A 23,940-nucleotide genomic window follows, 5' to 3' on the forward strand; every position below is an offset into this window, starting at 1 on the left:
TCGTCACCTGAGATAGCTTTCCGGTACCTTTTTGAACTGTCCTACCGCCTACTTCAGCTGCGCACTCCTTAATGATGGCTGTCAAATTATCGTTCATTGTATGAACATCAGGATCGTCTTCCTCTGTTAAAGCCGAATATCTGTTTTGCAGTGATATCCTGAATTCCTGTATTTTCCCTCTTATCGCTAACTCGTTAATGGACTTCCTCTTGACTAGCCTCTTCCATTCCCTCTTGCCTCATTGCATTTCAATGCAATGAGTTGGAAGTTTGATTAATGATTCAAGACCATATCCCTGAAAGCAGCTAATATAATGGTCGCTCTGAGAATTAATATCAAGTAAATTTATATTTCTGTCGCCGATAATAACTACAAACTTAATAACATAAAAACTACGCAATGAATCGAAGCCACCACTGCGGGCGATGTAAGTAGATGGACTAGTAGCATAGAATGCGCAGGTGCAAGTGTCGAGGTACACCACAGGCAGTTGATGACGCAGCTGCACTGCGGTCAAAGCAGACACCTCTGTCAATCCTTGGAAAACAGTAGGCAGAATTTAGAGGTTTGTTTGTGCCGCACCGAATTGGATGCTGCACTATGAATAGAGGCCACTGTTACAGGCGATATACCGTATAAACGCGTGTGAGGTCCGCGTTTCTTTTTCGAGATTCATTTCGGTGTGCGGGGCATACAAGTGATGTGGAGGAAAAAAAAGATTTTGAAGCAAAACACACCAATCAGGGAATGAGTGGCATTTATTCTACATTCAGTCGTCACTTGCAGAGTCTTCCGACTCAGAGCTGGTGCTGTGCTCTGGTGCACACTCATCCCACAAGAAGTCATGCAGCATGTCCGCTGTCAATGCGTAGCTGTTGTTCCGCACTTCCATCACCTAGCAGAGCAGCTCTTCTTCCAGTTCGGGAAACTTCCACGGCTTGCCTCGGAAAGTGCGCTTTTTGCAGCTTGTGTTCCTCAGTGCATCCTTTTCGTTGCACCATCGTCAGACGCACTTCTCGGCCACATCGGATTTCCTGCCCGCAGCACGCTTGCCGTGTTCGAAAGCAAACTCCCAGCCGTGTAGCTATAAGGTGCTTGCCCATCGTGCTAAAATTGCAACGCTCGGCGGCAGCACACGAAAGCCACAACCGCAATGAACTAACACGCCACCGCAACACCCGTGCCTTTGACAACCGCAAAAACTGGAGCTGGTGATACTAAGGCCGATATAGATAGCGGGAGCTCGCGGTGTAGGAAAAAGTTGACGATGATCATGACCCACAGCCTCAGGCGCCATCCATGGGCGGCACCCGGAACCTCGTATGGCCTCTACGATCAAGTGTACTGTTGCTCGCAGCCGGAGCTGATCGCGGAGGCTATGGAGCGTGCATTTCGAAGGCTATTCCCACATGGGTCGTGAAAACTTCGGGTGTGGCCCTTGCACGGACCTTTTTTTTAATATTTCCTTCCGGAAAACATGGTGTGGCCTGTATACGGGTGCGGCGTTGCACGCGTTTATACGGTAAGTAGATGGACTAGGGGCATAGCATGCGCTGGCGCAAGTGTCCGGGCACACCACAGTAAGGTGATGATGCAGCTTCACTATGGTCAGAGCAGGCACCCCTGTCGATGCTTGAAAAATAGTAGACGGGATTTAGAAGGCTTGGTTTTGCCACACTGAAGGGGATGCTGAGGACAAATAGAAGCTGGCCCTCATCGATACTGTAGTGCATTCTAGACGCCAAGAGACCGCTCTCACTTAGGACGGAGCTTTTATTAGCTTCAAAAGAGGAAAAAACCATACAAAAGTGTCACCACACTAGCTGATTTTGCAAGAATAATGCGTGCTTCGATACTGATTTTCGTGTGGATCTCTGAGGCTATGCTACACTGCCATTCACTTCAAATTGGTGGTAACCAGTCCTTTTCCGTAAGAAGTAAGTTTGAATCGTCTGGCGGGAAGATTTTTTAATCCAATTTTCTTGGCGATGAGTGCGCCTTTTGCTGCCGGACAAAAGTCAGCATAGCCAGAAAGAGCCAGGGAATAAACTTTAATGCAGGAATGCATTTAATGGCTGTATTTACACCTCCTTTTGTCTACAAAATTTGTCCGTCCGGTTTACGTCTGTCCGGCCATCCATGATCATCCTCCATTCTCTAGGACATGCAAAATATATTAGGTGCTGTATGAACGAGGTTCGAAAATTCTAATTTCTTATTTCTTGTAAGCGTTACTTAGCAATAGCGTCACTTTCTGCTGATGAACTACATGACGCAGCCAGATAGCGCCATCTGGCTGCGAGCTGGGCCTACGCTTGCCGCTTTGAGACTAAACAGAATCGTCTTGAGGGCACCACGGGACGCAGCACACTGGATGCATCTCGACCAAACAGCGCATGTGCACTGGTGGCACGCAGTATGGTAGCAGTAGCAGCACATGCTATGCTAAAAGTCTCTATTGGGCTTCTGCCTAAGCTGGCGTCCTCATTTCTTTCACTGCCCTTGTTTCATGGCACTCTTCCATGGCCAGTCCCTCACTTGTGCACATTCCATGATTCTCCCACTAATCACAACTGGAAGCGTCATTTTAACTCTCCTGTGACCAAGAACACGGCTCAGCATGCATGCGTTGGCGTAGAATGGGTTGACCGCTACTTTCAAGTGAGAGCAGTGAACAGATTCCGTTTAATGTGACAGGGATGGTACAGCAATGGGGCAATCACCGGGTGGCAACGATAGGGTGCTGTTGGTGGTGCAGGTGAACGGTGTGGATGTACGGTGGGCGACACGCGAGGAGGCGGTGCAGCGTCTGGTGCAGCTGCAGGGCCCCGTGCAGCTACTGGTGCAGGCGGCCCGCGAGGAGTATGAGGAGGTGGTCAGCAGCCAGAAGGGGGACTCGTTCCACGTCCGCGCCCACTTCAGCCACGAGCCGACCAGCAAGGGCGAGCTGGCTTTGCACCCTGGGGAGGTGTTCCGCGTTGTCGACACATTGCACAATGGTGCACTGGGCTCATGGCTTGCCTTCCGCCTGGGCCGCAACCACCAGGAGATTCAGCGTGGACTCATCCCCAACGCGGTGCGTGCTGAGGAGCTGGCTGCCCAACAGGCGAGGCGGCGCGACGCTGACAGCGGCAGCAGCCGCACCTCCTTCTTCCGGCGGCGACGCAGGGCCACACGTGCCAAGAGCGGCGACCCCTGGGAGGACCCAGGTTGGCACCCTTGTGGCTGGTCTTGTTGGTTGAGAACAACATCCGATAGACAGGAATTTATTTATTGATAAATTCTGCATTTCCCACCAGATTAATACAGCTTGGAACATTCTGGTAGATGCACTACTCATTTCCAAACAATAGCTAAAACAAACAGCGACGCCATCATTATTTAGCTGATCATTTCAGTTACTGTTCGTGGAAAGAAAGAATACGTTAAAAAGTTTTTACACATGCTAAATGGGGTTATTCCATGACTGTATCTCTGTCAAGTGGCGTAACATAAAACAATATTTTTAGAGAAAACAATTTCTGCAGACTTTTGTTTGTACTAAAAGGTGGGACTGTGCGAATCAGACAGGATAGGAGACAAAGAAACGAAAACAACGCAAAACCACTTCAGAGTTTTATGTTTGTGTAGTTTGTTCTTAATCGAAACTGGTGGGCCTGTTCAGTGGTGACGGCTTAAAGGAACCGCAGCACATTTGAGGGACACGCTGTGGTCAGATGTAATGAAAGTCTGCAGTGTAGCTTCATCTACATTTATGACTGCTGCAGGGAAATAGTCTATTGCAAAAATTTTACTTGTTATCTGTATCCAATGCTAATTGCAAGACAGAATTATAAGTGCAATAATCTGACAGCTACCATTACACAGTGGGCAGTAAAGGTAGGCGCTAGGATGGTTGGGCAGGATACCGGCAAGCTTTCTCATGAGACGCCAAAGCATGAAAGTGTGTAACCCTGCAGACAGAATAGACCTGGAAGAGCTATAAAAGTTGATAAATAAGCACAAGGTAGCCAACATAAGGAAATTTAATGTCGATAAAATGGAGCATGCTCTAAAGAACGGAGGCAGCCTAAAAGTTACAGTGAAGAGGAAACTAGGCGTAGGTAAAAGCCAAATGTATGCGCTAAAGAACAAAGGTCATTCTCATTAGATAATTAAAATAGCCAAAGAATTCTACACAGCTCACTACAGTAGCCAAATTAATCGGAATGTGAAGAACGCTAATGAGAGAGGCAGTAGCTCACAGCAATGGGACATCCCGCCAGTAATGAAAGAGGAAGTAAAGAAAGCCTTAGGAGCAATGCAAAGCGAGAAAGCAGGTGGCAAGGATCAGGTATTACTCTACTGTAGACCACATTCACACTGTCAATCAGGTAATAAAGAAATGCGCAGACTATAACCAACCTCTACATGTAGCCTTCATAGATTACGAGAAAGCAGTAGACTCAGTGGGAACCTCAGCAGTCATGTAGGCATTGCAGAATCAGGGGGTAGATGAGCCTTATTTCAAAATACTGGATGATATAAATAGCAACTGCTCAGCTACCATTGTTTTTTCATAAAGTCAGCAATAAAACTCCAATAAGGAAGGGCGGGTACAAGTTTTCCCCTGTCTGGTGCTCGGCTTATTTACCATGAAATGCTTGGGAAATGGGTATTTGACCCCACCCTGAGCAGAAAAAGCAACCTTGCGCCATGGCGCTCTTTGGCCTCAGATGCCCTTATGCCATAAAAATTCATCATCACCACCAATAAGGAAGGGCGTCAGGCATGGAGAGACAATCTCACCAATACTATTCACCGCCTGTTTACAGGAGGTGTTCCGAGGCCTAGATTGGGAACAGTTGGGGATAAGAGTTAATAAAGAATACCTAAATGATATGCGATTCGCTGATGACATTGCCTTGCTGAGTCACTCAGGAGATGATTTAGACAGGCAGAGCAGAACAGTGGGTCTAAAAATTAACATCCAGAAAACCAAAGTAATGTTCAACAGTCTAGCAAGGGAACAGCAGCTCACAATTGGCAGCGAGGTGCTGAAAGTGGTAAAGATAGGGCAGGTAGTGAGAGCTGATCCAAATCATGAGGGAAATAACTAGAAGGATAAGAATGGGGTGGAGCGCATATGGCAGGTTCTCTCAGATCATGAATAGCAGGTTACCAATATCCCTCAAGAGAAAAGCGTACAACAGCTGCATCTTACCGGTACTCACCTACGGGGCAGAAACGTGGAGGCTAACGAAAAGGGTCATGTTAAGTTAAGGACAACGCAGCGAGCCATGGAAAGAAAAATGATAGGTGTAACGTTAAGAAACCAGAAGCGGGCAGAGTGGGTGAGGGAACAAATGCGAGTTAATGACATCCTAGTCGAAATCAAGAGGAAGAAATGGGCTTGGGCAGGGCATGCAATGCGAAGGCGAGATAACTGCTGGTCCTTAAATAAGGGTAGCGGAATGGATTCCAAGAGAAGGCAAGCGCAGCAGGGGGCGGATGAGGTTAAGGAGTTTGTGGGGCTGCAGCGGGACAGGGCTAACATGAGAGAGGCCTTTGCCCTGCAGTGGGCGTAGTCAGGCCAGTGATGATGAATTTTGATGCCTACGGCATGTCAATACAATTAAGTTACTGCTGAGGTTGGTCATGGAGTAACAAAGGACCCCATTGGCCATGTGACGTTTTTGCCAACTGCTGTTTTTTAAGTTTTCTCATACAAAAGAACTGAAGCTGGGAATTACATTTGATTGTACCTCCACCAAACATGGGACTGCATGATTGTCACTGCTTTATGGCCTCACTGTAGTGTTGTGCACCAGAAACTGCATTGCTGGCTTTCTATAACCCATGCTCCTTGTGGAGTCATGAACTGCTCTGGGAATTTGGAAATTTATGGCGTTCACCTCCCGTCTTAGCCCTGTACACGTCACCTGTGATACAGAGGGTTGTAAAAATGTAAGTAATTTTCATTTATGCTTGGAAAACTTCTTGAATTGCTTGCATATTTACAGAAAGATGTTTTATGACTTTATTATCATAATGTTCAAAGCATCAGCCACCTTCGGAAGTGCAGAAGGCCTGCTTGATGGCAAATTCATGCAAAGGCTAACCCCATTGGGAAAACAGCCTACAATTTGTATGGTTTTTAGGCTGCAATGGCAGATGGTGAAGCGGTTTTGAATTCTGCTCTTGATGTGCTGTATGTATCCACATATTTATGCCAAATTGTATTGTCCTCAAGCAGTCGGAAATTGTCAGAATTAGCTGCATTTCATTATGGAGGTGAATATTTCCAGCTAGGTATCCGTCGGTTCCGGTAGTACTGGTTTTTCTTAGCGCATTCCCAGCACCTGTTGAGATTAATAGCTGCTGGAACCAGTAGGCACATCGGTAGCACCGAAACATTATAATAACTTTTCTTTGTTTCTATAAACTGTTCCTACAGTGTCCTTTTGTTTTCTAAACTTTCTAAAATATTACAATCAATTGTTAAAAGGTTTCCAAATGCTAGGTGCGCAGAAAAATTGGGAGAGAGCTCGCAATCTATGTTAAAATGTTCGTCACCCTACAGGACCATGTAGATCTCTGCCTATAGTGAAAGCCAGTGTTGGCGGTAACGCGTTACAAGTAATGGCATTACCGGTAACGCGTTACAAGTAATGGCATTACCGGTAACGCGTTAATTTTTTTCGGTAACTTAGTAACTTACTCGTTACCGTTTCAGAGCTGTAACGGGTAACATACTTACGTTAACATTTTTCGGTAACGTGAGGTGTCATGTTAACAGTTACTTTTAATTCCAATCGTTCCCCTCTCCGCCCCCTTTTTCTGAAAAAAAGCGCAGAGCAACTAAAATGATGTTGTAAATAAACAAAATGTACAGGGGCTCTTGACGTTCCTTGTTGCATGCCAGAAAACACCTGGCCTTGGCGGCGTGACCAACTAAAAAAAAAGTACAGAATAGGCATAAAGCATGAAACACGTGCACGAACATGCTACCACACACTTGCCTTCACCTAGCTCCCCTTCCCAAACCACTCACACACACAACTCTCTAAAGAGTGGAAGCATGCCGCGCATTTTGGAGCATCACATTTTTCACAATCACTGTATATTTGTTGAGAGTGCACTGATATTTTCTTTGTAAAGTTAGAATTAATTATGAATTGTCATTTTGTGTTTAATATCACGTTCAGAAATAGCTTTACCATGTGCAGCAGCATTAGAAGTCATCACATGTAACTCTAGGCCACTAAACATTGCTAAGCTCTTGAACATCTGGGCAAAGCATTCTGGTTAAATAAGGATTTCAGTTAAAATGGTTGTTTGGGCTAGAAGTTTTATGTAAAAATATGAGCTTTATAAAATTGTTATCGTGAGTTCTTGCTGCAGAGCTGCATTAATTAAAATTTATGGCCATGAAGTAATGGCAAAGTAACTTGCGGTACTTTTTTTTGGTAACAGTTACGCGTTACATTTTTTGTAGCTAACGTAGGGCGCGGTAAGGGGTTCCTTCTTTCTTAGCGTAACGAGTAACATACTTAGTTACTTTTTTTCGATAACGGCTACAACACTGGTGAGAGCACACATGTGGCTGCAAACCTCACTCAGCAAGCAGTGACAAGAGCATCAACAAAGCTTACATGTCATATACTGTGGTGTTTACTTGGGGAGATCTTAATCGCACCTGACACGGTTCAAAGCCGCCCGGACCCCACCCCGTGATCGCGTACGCCACCAAGTGCACGCCAACCACGGCGGGCCTTGCCCTGACGGAACAAAGGAACGAGACATTGGGTGACACAAACAGGCGTTTATTGCTACAGAAACAATAACGCCAGCTAGGAAAAAGATATACTAATGAATCGAGGTCGTCCGACTCACCAGCAAGGTTCCGAGCGAATGTTCGCCTGCGCTAGGGCAAGGGATATACTCTTGAAGCTGGACGGGACGAGATACGGGAGCCAGTCTTCCTGCTGGCGAAGAGCGGAGCCATGAGCGACACGTCCGCTCATGCCGACAATCCGAGCCGAACCCCTGCCCTTTGTCGCGTGCGAGCAATCTCTCGCGCTGAGACGCTGGCGCCCTCTCTCGTTAGTTTACTAACAAGGGAGTGTGCTCCTCCTCGAGGCGAGGCTGCTGCTGCACGGTGCATCGCGGGAAAGTCTACACAGGGGACTGCAGGGCAGATCCCCACAATACTCACATTAAAACCACTAATACCATGGCTTCATATCTATATGTGCCCTCCATTAAGGCTGTACCACAGTGTCAGTGAGGAAGGACTAATGAGCAAAGCTTTTTTTCGTCAAATTTGGCACTCTTTGCGCACTTGTAGCAGCCGCAATGAGAGATTTAGCTGAAAAATTCTGTTGGAGAACGTCATTATGATCCAAACAGTTGAAAAGTTGTTCAGATTTGAACAGCAAAAATTTATGAGCTGGAGCCAGCAGATCCCACTTGAAAACCAGTTGGGACCAGCAGGCATCTGCTGGAATCAGTTCAAGTTCTGCTGTTGGAGGCAGTTGCAAAACTGAAAAAGTTGGCACCAGTTAAAACTCCAGCTGGAAATGTTCACGTGATTATCTTTTTCCCAATTTATGCCGTGTAGGGGCCACTAGTGGTGATCCTGCTGGAGGTTCAACACTTTGCTCCCACATTTTCAGTGCCTGCGCTGAGTGGTTTCCTTTAAATACTGTACCTGATAGCTGGCTGTGGCAGACGATGTCTGGACTGTGCTTAACCCTGTGGTTGAACTTGGCTCGCGGTCGTGTGTCGTCCCTCTCTCCATGAGGAGGCCCATAAAAACCAGAGTGGTAGTCAGTGCAGAACCTGACTGGAAAGGGTTAAAGATTGTTGACTCCATTTTGTGACACCCTTAGTTTTAACTGCGGTCATGTTCAGGGCAAACAGCCTTTTTATACCAAACTTTAGACATTGTAATGACATGTTGCACTGATGTGGTGGCACTAATAAATACAGCAAGGCCACAGGTTTTTTAAAGGAGCTGTGCAAACACTCACTTGTAGTTTAGGGCAGAGTTTTTGCATAATGCTATAAAAACATGCTCACACAGCAACAAGAAAACACAAGAAACCAGTCGGGCATGACCAGATCCGACAACTCTTTTTCGTGCAGGATGAATGACAGCTGGCTAATGCATGTGCACTTATTTTTGAAGATACAGTAGGCTTTGAAACCTCCCCAAGCAAATTGCTGATGAGGATGTCTTGGTGTGCTTATTTTTCTTGAGGTGTTTGTCTGTTCCTATCTTGAAATATGCAGTAGCAGCTAGCTCGACTATCGGTATTAAATTCACAAATTCTGGTTTGTGATGTACCAATTTTTTTACAGAAGGCCTGTCCAAGTTCCCAGCTTATGAGCGTGTGGCCCTCAAACACCGTGAGTACCAGCAGCCATGTCCTCTCTGATTCCCTCTTTGATTCGTCAAAGGATGGAAGCACGAGCATCCACATTTAATGCACCTGACTGGCAACACAATATGTGCACAATATGTGCAATTTTGCACAATATGTGCAAAAGAATCCCTCAAGCCACCAGAGAGACATTTGAGTAAGGCAAATTGTGCATTCACATTGAGCACACCAACTTCTGAAGATCAGGGCTAAAAGTCAATCCAGGTGCACTGGAGGAGCCGACGATGTGGGTGCAGATCTCCCTCCACTCTTTGGCCAAGACAACCACACTTCTTTCTCGCCTCACTGTCTCTTCTTGGCTGGGACTGGACTGGAAGACTCAAGAAAGGAAAAACCTGTCGAAAATTGGAAAATGTGGTGTGTATGAAGGCTGCATTGCACAGGCAGCAAAAGCCCATGATGAGTATGCAGTTTTGGTGGGGTGCTGAAAGGACAGAAGCGAGAGGAATGCACATTGGCGTCTGAGCAGCAAGGCTGCTCCTAAAGAGAAAAACAAATGACCAGCGAAGCCATGGCTGGTGAATGTGCGGCCTATAGCCATGGTCGTCTAGGGCTGGCGGCGAAGATCAGAAATAGAAACCACGTGTCCAGGCTATTTTTCGGCCTAACAACAGGTGCCTTCTTGTCGTTGTCACGCCTGTCGTTACATGCACGTCTGAGGTACGTCGGCTACAGTGCACCATGCAATAGGCGGTATTTTTACACAATCGCTTTACCCGCGGGTGACACCTCGAACTCTGCAAGTGGGTCTTCCTGCATATCACAGTAACGAGGTGCCGGAGCTCACGGTAGAACAGTTGTCAAGTGACAGAACGAGTGCCATGGCTATGGGCGTTCCACGTGTGACACATTATGATAGGACAAAAAAAAGAACATGCTTTTGCACTGTGATTGATAGAAGCATGTGATTGGCCATCTTTTCTCTTCATGTGTGATAGGTGGCTTGTGGAATTTCGTGCAAGGTATGAAGTCTACTGGCATACGAATGTGGCCGCTCCACGGAGTAAACAGTGGCGAAGGAAGTGAAGAGGGCGTCTCTGTACTGCTTTCTCAATACATTAAACTCGATCTTCGGATAGTTTGCGTAAATATTCTCATTTTGCCGCCGTCAGCTTTATGAAATTTGGCACAGTATTCGATTGCTGCCGAACATTCTGAAATTTTCGAATATTCGAAAATTCTCGAATTCAATATGCACCAAATAACACAGATATTCTATTTGTACTCGAGATTTTGAATATTCATACATCTCTAGTTTTCTTGAATATCAGGTTTTGTCAACGTTGTTTCCAAGCAAACAGAGAATGTGTGGGCTCTCATGTAGAACATTATCACTTGATAGGTCGCTGTTGTTACTCCATGCTGACCCTATGTCCTGCTCATGTAACTTAGAACTACTTGCACATACAAGTGCTTTGTTCGATCAAAGCTAGAATATGCACCTCCCTAGCCATAAAAATTCACCGGAACCAGTGCAGAAGTGAGCCACTATATTGGTCCCTTTATACATTCATCCTGATCAGGATATCGTCGTGGCCTAACAGACTTTGCATGTCATCATCGAATTGCCAGTGTGCGCTTGCTTTGGGAGTCTTTTTACAGGCCACTGCATCATCAACCCTCCATCAGTCATCTCTCATACTGGGATCTTTGCTGCATTATTCTTTCCGTGCTTAGCTGTAGGCTTCAATGACCTTCCACATAACACGTTGCTGTAGTCTGCTATAACATCCTCATTAAGAAGGGGACAGCTCTGCAGTTGTGGTTCTCGATAGATGGTATGACTCTTTCTTTATCCAGAAGCAAAACACATTTATTGGCGAGAGAAAGTGCATTTCATAACTTGCCGCTTGTGGCCCAGCCTCTGGTAAAGTTGGCTGGCGGTGGCAGCATCTATATTTTAATTTTTTTGCTCTTTTGTAGCTTGTAAAAGTTCTTTTTTTAGTGAAAGTAATGTCTTTGTTGTTAAAATTTGTACACAAACCTGTGTTTATTCCTGTGCCCATTCATTCTATCGTTAAGGTGCAATTTTGCGTCTCAGCAGCTGAGCAGAATGTGTTTGACTGCAGCGGGCTTCATCCGTCCCGTGGTGCTCTTTGGGCCAATGGCGGACGTGGCACGAGAGAGGCTGCTCAGGGACTACCCTCTCAAGTACGCCTGCCCACGTGAGTTCTTCTCTGGCTTTGAGCTGATGGCCTCGCATTAATTGAGTCCTGTTTTCGTGATTCAAGATGGGTAGGGAAGGAAACGTATACACTGCAGCATAATAGCAAAAAGTACATACTAAGCATACAAGTTGAAGCAAAGGGAAAAAGTATAGAATAAAAGTACAAATTTAGAAAAAAGTACAAATGCATGATTCAAACATTCAAAAGTATAGAATGATAAATACAAATTAAAAGGTACAAAAAGTGCACATTAACATACAAGGTAAAGTAAGCAGAAAACTAGTGTCATATTTTAGCCGTAGATGTGATTAGGTGAGGTATGAAAAAAGTAGTGCTGCAAAGTGACATCGTTTGCAAGGTTATACCAGTTAATTATCGTTCTAGGAAAAGAAATGTGTACTTAAAGAGGCTCTGAAAAGGGCTATAATAAAGTTGTGGTATGCTGGGATGTTAAAGCATGCCGCTTCACGAATATTGTCCAGCAAAAACTTTTTAAATGCGCTTTGTAGTAGCTGAGTTATCTGTGGTCAAAATTTAGCGCTTTCCCTCTCCTCTCGTCACTTTTTGCACCCTGGAAAATCGGAGTTCCTCCACCGGCCCCATCTTCGGGGGCAGAGCTTCCTAACTCGCCAGAGCTGTGCGGCGTATTGCCCGCGGTCATGGTCTGAAAGAATCTAACCAATAACCACCTCTTAAAGTGTACACGCAAGTGCGAGCGACGGAGGTGGGTGCGAGCTTGAAAAAGTCGCCAGGGAGGGCTCGCCAACTTTCATGCCTGATTGTGGGTCCTCTGCTACGCTGAAGTGTATTTTTGGCTCAGGTTTTCATGGCAACACAGTGGAGTGATTGAGTGAGTTGACGTACCCTCCTCGGAAGAATTGCCATCATTTCCATTCACATGTGGACAGATGTGAACTAAGTGCTCTTAATCCAAGCCTAACGATTAGCAAATGAGTGCTGTGCATAAAGTTTTCACCACCACTGCTGGCATTCCGTATGTATGGGGTGTAAGAGAAGGTTTGTCCTGTATTTTCATGAAGTATAACCTAGGCATTGGCCACGTGCCATCCAGAAAACGTAGAAATATGCTGGTGAAATTCAAGGGCCACTTTCCCAGTCCCAATGTTGTCTATCGAATTCCCTGTGGTGATTGCAAGCAAGTGTACATCGGTGAAACAGGAAAGTTCGCCAGGAGCATCAAAGAGCAGCAAAATAGCTTCCAATGTGATTGCCATGCATCACACGCATGATATCTACTGGGACAGCGCTGCACAGCGCTGCATCTTTATCCAAAGAGCGGAGCATGTCTTTTGCTCAAGTCTTCAATTGTCCAAACAGTATCTGATGCATGCATGAACCGAAAGGTTGCTATTCGTCTACAAGCAATAATTGCATGCATTTAGGTTTCGACTGCTTTTCCTATTAGCCTCATTGTGAACCTTCGAAACGTGATTTTTACTTTGACTTAGTCAGTGGCGGTTTTTTCAACTAAGTGCACTGTGTGGTGACAATACAATCTGCTTCGTAGAAGTATGCACACCTCCTAGGTTGTGCCTGGAGCTAGAAGATGCTCTGCATGCATCTGTCCACACTTGTGTATGCTCGACACTGCTGTCAGAGGCACTCAGGTTGTGTGGAGGGCAGGGCAAGCATTTTTTTTTTATCCCTCCAACATGGGAGGGAAAGCTTAGTTTGGGCTGGCCCGCTTGTTCCCAACAGGGCTCGGCACTTCAGGGGCAGCATAGCCCCAGTTGCCTCCTTTGGACCATCAGTGCCCAACATAAGGCAATAATTCTTTGCATGCTAGCCCAATCTAAGCAGCTGACCTCAAATTTTAAGGCGAAAGCCTTTATATGCTCATGACTCGCCAGCGGGGATGTTCGCAGAAAAGTGTTGCACTATAGCTGTCAATCAAACATGGTTGAGCTGTCCAGGGATATTTCGAGATCTGAGAGCTACTGTGTCCTTTCCTCAAAACACATGCTTTCGCATTCCTCCACGTAAGCAGACAAGTGTCCTCACAGTGAAATAGCATTGAGTTGATTAGTGATTGGTTAATCAGTTAATTAGTAATTAATTAATAATAATAGTGGTTGGTGTAGTATGTCATAACTGCGAACTCAGTATACTATAATGCACCTGCGCTTCAGCCTACTGGCATGTGTGTGACGTCATTGAGTGGCGCCACCATCGTTCGAGAGAAGCACTCTCCAGGCAATCTTGCCAGACACCTCCTGAATGCCGATCTGCAAGGATGCCGCCTAAGCACTCTCCTGTGTCTCCAGCAACCAAGCGTGCGCGAGATAATGAACGTCAGCGAAAGTGTCATGAAGCGAACAATTGTGTAGTCCTTAATCTACACCTTCACCACACGCATCTGCTCAAATGTAACGCGTTTTTTTGAGGATTTTTTCTCCTAAAGCCTACCTTCGAAGGCGTTATAATCAAGTACCTTAATTTCATTGCCTTCCTAAAGTATTCATCAGGGCTGTGGAAGAGAGGAAGGGAGGGGTTGTTTTCAGTGCGGGGAATTCACTGCAGTGATTACCAGTTGTGGCACCGAAAGGCAAAGCCTGCCGATTTCACAAAGAGGATGAAAGACTTACCCAAGTACACGCGGAAAATTTGTTCCTTTTTTCCTCCATGTTCACCAACAATGATGATACACTTCCATACTTTTATCACTCCTCTGATTGCCCTTCGGTGCCTGATCAACGAGGAAAGGGTCCTGTCTGCACATTAACACGTAAGAAATCCACTGGCCCCGACAATGTCCTGAACGTAGGGGTGTGCGAATATTGAAATTTTCGAATACGAAAATGAAGAAAAAATGGCTTCAAATATTGAATCGAATATCTGTTCAGTGCAAAAAAAAATTCAGAAAATGATAAACAAGCAAGTGTTGTTCCCCTTTATTTATTTATTTATTTATTTATTTATTTATTTATTTATTTATTTATTTATTTATTTATTTTATCACTATACTCAGAGTGCCGTGAGGCAGTACAGTGGGGGGGCAAGACAACTCAAACAGAGACGAAAAAGCAGGAAATGCAGATAAAAAGCAAATAGGAAGCAGCTGAATCAAACAAGCATACAGGTAACACTTTTACAATCATTGAAAAAAATGAAACAAGGGGTTAATTACAATGCATGTTTCACAAAGAGCAAGAAAATACATCAGTGGAGGTAATGGTAGCAATATCATGTGGGAGTTTATTCCATTCGCAAATTGTTTTGGGGAGGAGGGACATCTTGAAGAAGTTCGTTTTACACCTGATCTCTAATTTTAAAGGCACAATCAAGACATGGTGAGACAGTCGGGATGACGTAGATAATGCTCCCGGTTAATACCAGTTTTATTGTGAAAGATACTGTGGAGAAATTTCAGTCTAAGTAGTTTCCTTCGCTGCTGGAGTGATTCCCATCTAAGGTTATTCTTTGCAGCGGAGACGCTAAAATTTCTGGAAAAATTGGCATTAACAAATCGCTCGGCCAAATTCTTGATCGTTTCAATCTTGTGAATATCTACCTGCAGCCAAGCGTCCCAGTCATAACAAGCATATTCAAGTACTGGTCTAATGTTAGTTTTATACAAGAAATGTTAGTTTTATAAAAGAACTCTTTGGCACTGGGCGGAAAATTCTTCGCATTTCTGCGAAGAAAACTCAGCACTCTGGAAGCCTTGCTTGTAATGTAATTAATATGGTGACGCCAGGATAAATTTGCAGTAAACACCAAGATATTTACGTTTGAAAACTTTTGACAATGTTTCCGCGTTAGTACTGTATGAAAAGTCATGAGAAATTTTTTTCCTAGTAAAACACATGTACACAGAGTTCTTCACGTTATATCCATGTGCCAAGTGTTGCACCAGTTAGTAATCAAGGACAAATCATTCTGCAGGGCACTGCAATCGTCGGAAGTATGAATGACCCTGTATAGAACTAAGTCGTCTGCAAACAGACGCATTTATTTATTTATTTATTTATTTATTTATTTATTTATGTATTTCAGTACCCTCAGGGCCCGAGGGCATTACAGAGGGGAGTGGGGTACAATAGACAAAATAACAAAGGAACAGCAGTCACAAGTAACACAAAAATGTGAACAAGAATATGGCTCGCGCAAATCAGTAGGTTACAGCAAACACAATCAAACGAATTAACAGTCATTTAACACGAAATTATGAGCAAAGTATAAAAGTAAGCATAAAAGTAAGCATACCACGCAAACAAGCATACCACGCAGACCAGGTCTGTTTTAACTACCACATAAGCTGAAAAGAATAAACGGCAGGGCTCAAGAATTACATGTACTATGTTACCATCAAGTTAGTTAAAGCCGATCTAAACACAGAATGGTCACTTATTTCGACGACCGATCGGGGAAGGTGATTCCATTGTGCCGATGTGCTGGGGATGAATGAGTTGTAAAAGTGGTTTGTTTGGCATGAAAGAATACCAACTTTATGACGATGATCGATCCGAGCTGAAACATAGCAAGGTGGCGTTATAAATTTTCTCTTAAGGATGGGGTTATCGTAGTAAATCTTATGGAATAGACAAAGGCGGGATATATTTCTACGTTGCTGCAGTAGTGGGAGTGATAAGCTTGATTTCATGGCACTGACACTAGAGTTACGGTGATAATTTGAGAGAATGAAACGGGCCGCACGGTTCTGTATAGATTCGTGTTGGTATATTAGTGTCTCTTGATAGTGGTCCCAGATAGATGCAGCATATTCTAGTTTACTACGAACCAACGACTTGTAGAGAAGCAGTTTTACGGAGCTAGAAGAAAGATTAAAGTTACGGCGTATGTAGCCCAGCATGCGGTTAGCGTTATTGCTTACATAGTCTATGTGTACTTTCCAAGAAAGATTATGGGAAATAAAGACACCTAAATATTTGTAAAAAGGCACAGACTCAAGGCTGCAATTATTAAGACGATATGAAGGCAATGTGGTGTTACGACGAGAAACTCGCATGTACTTGCACTTTTTTATGTTTAGTTCCATGTTCCATTTGTTAGCCCATTCAAGAGCATGATCAATATCCGATTGAAGAAGAGCTATATCAGAGTCACTGTTAATTTCGCGGTATATGACGCAGTCATCAGCAAAAAGATTTATTGTTGAACATAGATTGTCATGTAAGTCATTGATATATATAAGAAAAAGCAGAGGCCCTAGAACAGAGCCTTGTGGTACTCCAGATCCAACTGGAGAAGTGAAGGAAGAAACATTATTAGCGGTGACAAATTGTGAATGATTAGTGAGAAACGAATGCAGCCACCTAAGAACGTTAGGGTCGAGGTTAAGTTTACTAAGTTTAAAAAAAAGCAGTTGATGAGAGACCTTGTCAAACGCCTTTGAGAAATCGAGGAATATGCAGTCGACAACGGAACCCCTGTCGAGGAATGAGTTTAGATCATGTGTGAAGGTTAAAAGCTGTGTTTCGCAAGAAAACCACTTCCGAAATCCATGTTGACTGTCCGTAAAAAAGGTATTAGAATCAAGGAACGATGCAAGGTGAGAGTAAATAACATGCTCCATGATTTTACACGGAATGCTGGTAAGTGAGATGGGTCGATAATTATGCGGGGAATGCTGATTACCAGATTTATGCAAGGGAATCACCTTCCCAACCTTCCAGTCATCAGGTATACATGCTGTTTCAAGAGATTGCTGAAATAGGTTAGAGAGTATTATTGCGCTCTATACTTTGGTTTTAATCAAGAACAACTTAGAACTAATGTTATCAACACCACATGATGAAGAAACCTTTTGTTTTTCGACTATTTTTTCCACTCCAGCAGGATCAAAGACAATAGAATCCATCGGTAAAAAGTCAGCACTGTTATATGCAGGGGTTACCGAACACTGATTTTTGGAAAAAGCTGAAACGAATACACTGTTTAGAACATTTGCACATTCATTAGGATGAATTAGTTGGTCACTGGAGTCTTTAAGGCTGATGGATGAATTGTCTTTTTTGTTAACTACGCTCCAAAATTGCCTAGGGTTATTTATCAAAAGGGAAGGTAATGTGTCATTGAAAAACAAATCTTTGGCATCCTTCAGTGCACTTTTATATTCAAAGGCCGCGGCCTGATAAGCAGTCCAACGTTCTTGGGAACCGGTTAGTTTTGCAGAGCGGAACATGCGTTTTTTCTTATTACAGGGCCGTTTTAACGATTTAGTGAACCATGGTGATTGATGGTTAGAGGTGATGACTAAGTGTGGAACATAGTATATCAACACATATAGCAACATATATCATTCATATAGATTAAAAAGAGAAGTGGCCCCAGAACTGACCCCTGAGGTACACGAGACAGTACGTCTGCCTTATCAGACTGCGCTCCATTTGACACTACTATTTGACGTCTCAAATGTAAATATTCTTTAATCCAGGCAATAACTGAACAATTTATGTTGTACCAGTTTTTCAAGCAGTAAAGAATGGGGGACTTAGTCAAGGGCTTTCCGGGAATCCAAATATAAACAGTCAATAGTGAATCCGTCGTCCAAGGCACCAGCCAGATCATATGTAAATTCGCTCAATTGCGTGACACAAGAAAATTCAGTGCGGAAACTGTGTTGCTGGCGGGATAGTAACTAAAAAGCGTTCAAATGATTTATTATGTTTGTAAAGAAGGTGTGTTCAATCACTTTGCAGCTGATACTCCTTAGCGAGATCGGGCGGTAATTTGAAAGGATACTGCAGGGCCCCGACTTGTGCACTGGCACGACGTGAGCAAATTTCCAGTCATCTGGCAAAGCACTTTCTTGAAGCGATTTTGTGAAAATAACAAACAAGTATTATGATACCAGGCCCGCGCATGAAGAAATTAATGGAGATGGTAAGCCGTCTGGTCCAGTGGCTTTAGAAGCATTCAATTTTTCGAGTAATATTTGAATTCCGCACAAATCAAAAACGATGTCTTCCATTTATTCTGCACCCACATCGGTTGTCTCCACATTATAGTCATGGCTGCTCAGGCGACCAGCAAACACAGAGCTAAAGTACTCATTGAAAAGTATTGCTTTTCTAAGGTCGATATGTATCAATTTGCTGTCGTCTTTGAGCGGTGGAACTGACACAGTGAAAACTCGTTAATTCGAACCACGATGTTTCGAATTTTCGGATAATTCGAACTACACTACTTGGTCCGGCCAAGCCCCATAGAAATCTGACTATAAAAAATCCCGCTAATTCGAAAGCGAGTCGGTTCCGCTACGGATAATTCGAACTACGCGCTGCCACATCTGAGCGGCTTGGCACAAAGCACGTGGCCAAAAAAAAAGCACCTCCGCATAGTTAGTGGTTGCGCACGTCCTAAACAGGGATAGAAGATGGAACCAGATAAAACTGTGGAAAAGTGGGTACAGCCTAAATCGCGCCATCACCGGCGCGGCGGTTGGCGGCGGCAGAGGGTACGCGTTTACGGCTGCGTACCCTCATTTCCAAGCAGCCTCCAAAACTCGCAACTAAATACTTGTTGATTTGAGCCCTATTAATTCAGAAATGTGGATAAGTACTGTCCGTGCGGTCCCAGCCAACGCCCATGAAAGGCTCTGACTTCAGACGGGCACTACAAATTACGTGCGAAAAGTTTTTTTTTTCTTTGCGAGTGTCGTCTATCCCTCCACCCAACAGTCGCCAACGGAAGCACGCGGTCAGCCGCGATCATGACGCCGGCTTTTAGCATCGCCCGGCTACAGTGTTCTAGAACCTTATAGAACACTGTAGCCCGGCGGATAGCCGCTGGCCGGAAGCGGCCAACGTGGGCTCTCAGCGTGGACCAATCAGGGCGCGACAGCGTCTGACTTCCGCCCGCTTCTATAACATGGCCGCGCCTGCCAAAGCGGCCTCTCGCTTCACCACGAACTCGTCGTTGCCGCTACACTGTGCCTCATGTTCACGGCAAACAAAAGTCGCACAAAGCTTTCGCTTTTTCTGAAGATGCCCGCAGCACAAAATTTTAGCGATGAAACGTGCCAGATTTTCAGAATGCTTCTGGATTTTGAAAGCTGCTAGGCTTATCCACTCCGCGTCTGTTGACCTCAGGAAGCGTGAGAGGTTCAAACAGGTTAATTATTTTGGTTCAGAAAGGGGTCACAAAGAATAATTCGGCTTCTTTTACATCACTGAATAAATAATAGCTTAATTTTAAATGCGCAGCTGTTCTTTTCAGCATTTTACTAAGCATATAGAATCCCGCCATTTCTAAATCCTGGTGGAAGCCGCACGTCTTCGGCCTTCCGCCGCGCCGCTCGAAATCCGCAGCGCAAGTTCACTCCATGTGGGTCACCCTAAATATGGAACATACACCTAATGCAACTGGTTCTTGTCAGTTTTTTCGAGGCCATTCGATAATTCGAACTTTTTTCCCGGTCCCGTGAAGTTCGAATTAACGAGTTTTTACTGTACTGCATCTTTGCCGTTCAATTTGATAAGTTGCCAGAGTTTTTTTGGGCGCCTCTGCATCCTTGAAGGAAAAGACTCAAAGAACTTATCTTTTCATTTTCAAGACACGTTTCATGTCCTTAGTTATTTGCTTCAGTTCTTGGCTCAAGTGGAACGAAGGCGATTTCTTACATGTAGCATGAGTAGTCGCCCTTTTTCTGGTGATCCTACGTACCTCCCAATTACACCAAGGCTTAGATCTACTGCGTTGAGGCATCATTATCCATGATGGCACATATTGATTGTGCAACTCGAGAAGTTTATTTTTGAATATGTTCCACAACATCTGCACATTTTCGGTCCATATTTGAACAGCGCAATAAAACAACGGGATACAACGAAGAATGGACACCACGAGCGCTGACTCGCAACTAGATTTTTATTCACAGCAAAGGTCTCTTAAATACTTGGAACAACAAACACAAACGAGAGGGAAAACAAAAAGCAAAAGAAAAAAGAAAATACAAAAGCTAATCATCATGCCCACAATGGCGGCAAGAGCGCAAAGCTACACATTTTGGCCGGATAAGTACATCATCTCTTTATCGGTTAGTGCGACAGAATGGTCACTAATACAACTATCAGTTTCCAAGTGGATGTGAAAAGCCTCTAATATTTCACGCGTTAGGCTGTCATTATGTTTACCTAAGATGACGGTGTTAGAAAACAGAGGGGTGCATGTACCTTCTCTCCAGTGACGGGCAAGGTTACAAGATGACCCAATATACTTGGGATCTTGGGACCTCTGGTGCTCACTTAGATGAGCGTTAACGCAACGTTCAGTCTGGCCAATATAAGTCACCCCGCAAGTGCATGGTATCGTGTACACAACACCGACATCACAGGGCACAAAAGGGCTCTTATGGTTGGTCTGACAGCCTCCACTTCCACCTGCCTGCACACACCTCTAAGTTTCCTTGGCACTGAAAAAACCACATCAACATCGTATCTTGCCACCACATTCTTTAAACCATGCCCCACACCACATGTGTAAGGCACCACCACAAATTTTTTTTTCATGTTTAGGTTTATCCCCTCTCTTGATCCATCTTAGAAGCTTATCACATTCCCTGGAAATCACATGAGAAGGGTAACCACTAGATTTTAATCGGCCAACTTGACGCAAAATGCTTTCGTTGATTCTTTCAAAACATGACTTGTTCATGGCAGATTTCAGGCTAGAAAAAAAATGCCATTTTTTACCAATTTCGTATGGCCTGATTGGTAATTTAGGAAAGACTTGGTAGAGCAAGGGGAGTATTCCCCTTGCTCTACCAAGTCTTTCCTAAATTCCCAACACACATGACACGCTTCTAAGAACAGTCTTAAATCCAGAAATTGAAGTACCTCTTCTTTAGGAAGTTCAGTCGTGAAAGTTAGGTCCAGAGCGCGTTCTTTGAAAACCTTCAATACATCTACCACCCTACGTGTAATGTTCCCCTTCTTAACAAAAACAATATAACCATCGACATACTGAAAGATTCTCAGAACTAACCCATCACATCTACTATCTATGGATCTGCCTACCCTGGCAAGGAACATATTGGCTAACACAGGTGCTACTTTAGATCCTATGCACACTCCATCATTCTGCACAAACGATTTTCCTTTCCATTCAATGACAGTTGAACGCAGGTAAAAAGACAGAATCTCTAAGAAGCTCTCAAAGGACACACCACATCTAGCAATAAATTCCGTTCCATTGTTGTGATTAGCAGTGCACATTTTAACACTTTTCATGAGCTCACCATGCGGTAGAGAATAATAAAGGTCTTGCACATCAATACTGAAAGCATCACACCATCCCTTTGTAGAGATTCTGTCTTTTTACCTCTGTTCAACTGTCATTGAATGGAAAGGAAAATCGTTTGTGCAGAATGATGTGTGCATAGGATCTAGAGTAGCACCTGTGCTAGCCAATATGTTCCTTGCCAGCGTAGACAGATTTAAGATTTAAGAGACCTTTGCCGTGAATAAAAATCTAGTTGCGAGTCAGCGCTTGTGGTGTCCATTCTTTATTGTGTCCCGTTGTTTTATTGAGCTGTTAAAATATGAATCAGTACCAACTCGCCCAGTTCGCAACCTTAATGAACATTTTCGGTTTCCGTTAATGTTTCAAGGAAATCGTAATATGCATCTAAGGAAAGCGCTATATCGTTTGTACGGGCTTTTTGATAGTTGTAAATGTGTCGCCGGGCACAATTAGCAATTTTTGCATAGTGAAAATTTATATAACAGAAAACAACATCATGGTCACTAATGCCTGGGAGTACTGCAGGAGGCCCCGCAGCCATGGGAGCGTTCGCGAATATCAGATCTAAAATATTAGCTCCATGCGTAGGCTGAGGGACCAACCGAGTCAGAGCATAAGAGCAGCAAATTTCAATGATTGCGTTGGTTGACGCACTTTGTACACTCGAAGTAGGCCCTTGATCTCCCCAGCTAACTTCTGGAAAATTAAAGTCACCTCCTATTACCATGTAGTCCGTTTTTACAGCCTCAGTTGCATCATTCAACTCATGCAAAACATTTCCCGGATCACTCGGCGGGTGGTAAAATGAACACAAAGAAACAGTTTTGCCATTTTTAAGTCTAATGAAAGCCCAGATGGCCTCACTTTGGCCAACCTCTATTTCAAGTAGCCTGCTCGATTAGTATGAAGACACCTCCTGCACGACAGTTCTGGTAGCAAACATAACTTGCGGGAAAATTTCTGTACCACTAGCAGTTTCGTCAAGCCAGGATTCGGATCCGAGCACCACAGAGGGCCGAGTCATGTCAAGGAGGGCAGCCAAGTCATCTGTTTTATCCTACAAGCAAGACCGAAAGAAGAGACTGGTTCGCCGACTTTTGTCAATGAGCAGGAACTACCTGGTCAAGCGATTCATCAAATATATACCTGACACCGTTTAGGTACATGGTATCGTATTTCAGATGCATTTTGTCAGGTTCCTTTTTAACCTCTTTACTATATTCTAACAACCGCTTCCTTTTCATTCTAACGGTCGCAGAAAAATCTTCCGATATGCTTATTTTAAGTCCTTTAAGTTTCTTTGCGTTTGACAAAACCGCTTGCTTATCTTTGTACGAAGTGAAGTTAGCAATAATCGGTCGAGGTCGATTTTCTGAAAACTTCCCTAAGCGATGTGCCCTTTTAATTGCAATATTGTCACATTTAAAAGTAGAGGAGCATAGGTCTTTCACTTTCTTTTCTACTGTCTGATGCGATTCTTGTTCGTCTTTATCTTCGATACCAAAGAACACCAAATTGTATCGCCTGCTGCGGTTTTCAATATTGATACCTGCCACTGTGGAAGAAGAACAAGAAGCGCCTGCATCCGTGGAGAAAGATGTTTCTCTCCCGCTCGCGCGCTCGGACCACTTAGGGACCGCCACAGTTTTGCGTCTCGTCTCCGGAGGTTCTCCTTCGAATTGCTCGTAACATTTGGTGGAGGTGCTGGGTGACGCTTCCTGACTACTGCACTCCGCACAGCATCACAACGGACCTCACACCTGTCCACCAGCGACCCATCCGCCGTATCCGCGTTGATTCGCCTGAATTTGGGCCCCTTCCCCCACCCAAAAGAACGACGCAGCCTCGGCCACCGAGTCTAACTGACATGACCACTGACACAGCAACGCTCTGCGCATTGTCCAGAATGACGTCACGGTGCCGCCGCGGTGCAGTGTCCTGGTGCTCGTGCGGAACGACCTATTCCACGACTACAAGGACCTGGCAGATGGCCATACTCCACTGCTGCTTGAGCGGGGCCTTGTTGTTGCCCGAGGTCTCGTCCAACTACGTGACAGCTGTACCAACGTCCTCCTGACCAACTTTTCCAACGAATATCAGCACCTCGTCAGAGGCAC

The 23,940-nt window shown here is 44.4% G+C and overlaps 1 protein-coding gene across 1 annotated transcript in view; it reads left to right on the plus strand.

Annotated features, from left to right (window-relative positions):
* Positions 1–23,940, plus strand: part of LOC144095630 (tight junction protein 1-like) — a 432,906-nt gene that overhangs the window by 200,381 nt on the left and 208,585 nt on the right. The window contains exons 12-14 of the mRNA XM_077629302.1: positions 2,759–3,209; positions 9,346–9,393; positions 11,498–11,593. Coding sequence (XP_077485428.1) covers positions 2,759–3,209; positions 9,346–9,393; positions 11,498–11,593 — 595 coding nt within the window. The remainder of the gene's footprint in view (positions 1–2,758; positions 3,210–9,345; positions 9,394–11,497; positions 11,594–23,940) is intronic.

The sequence above is a fragment of the Amblyomma americanum genome, chromosome 6, assembly GCF_052857255.1.
Source record: "Amblyomma americanum isolate KBUSLIRL-KWMA chromosome 6, ASM5285725v1, whole genome shotgun sequence".
In the NCBI taxonomy this organism is placed as follows: Eukaryota; Metazoa; Arthropoda; class Arachnida; order Ixodida; family Ixodidae; genus Amblyomma; species Amblyomma americanum.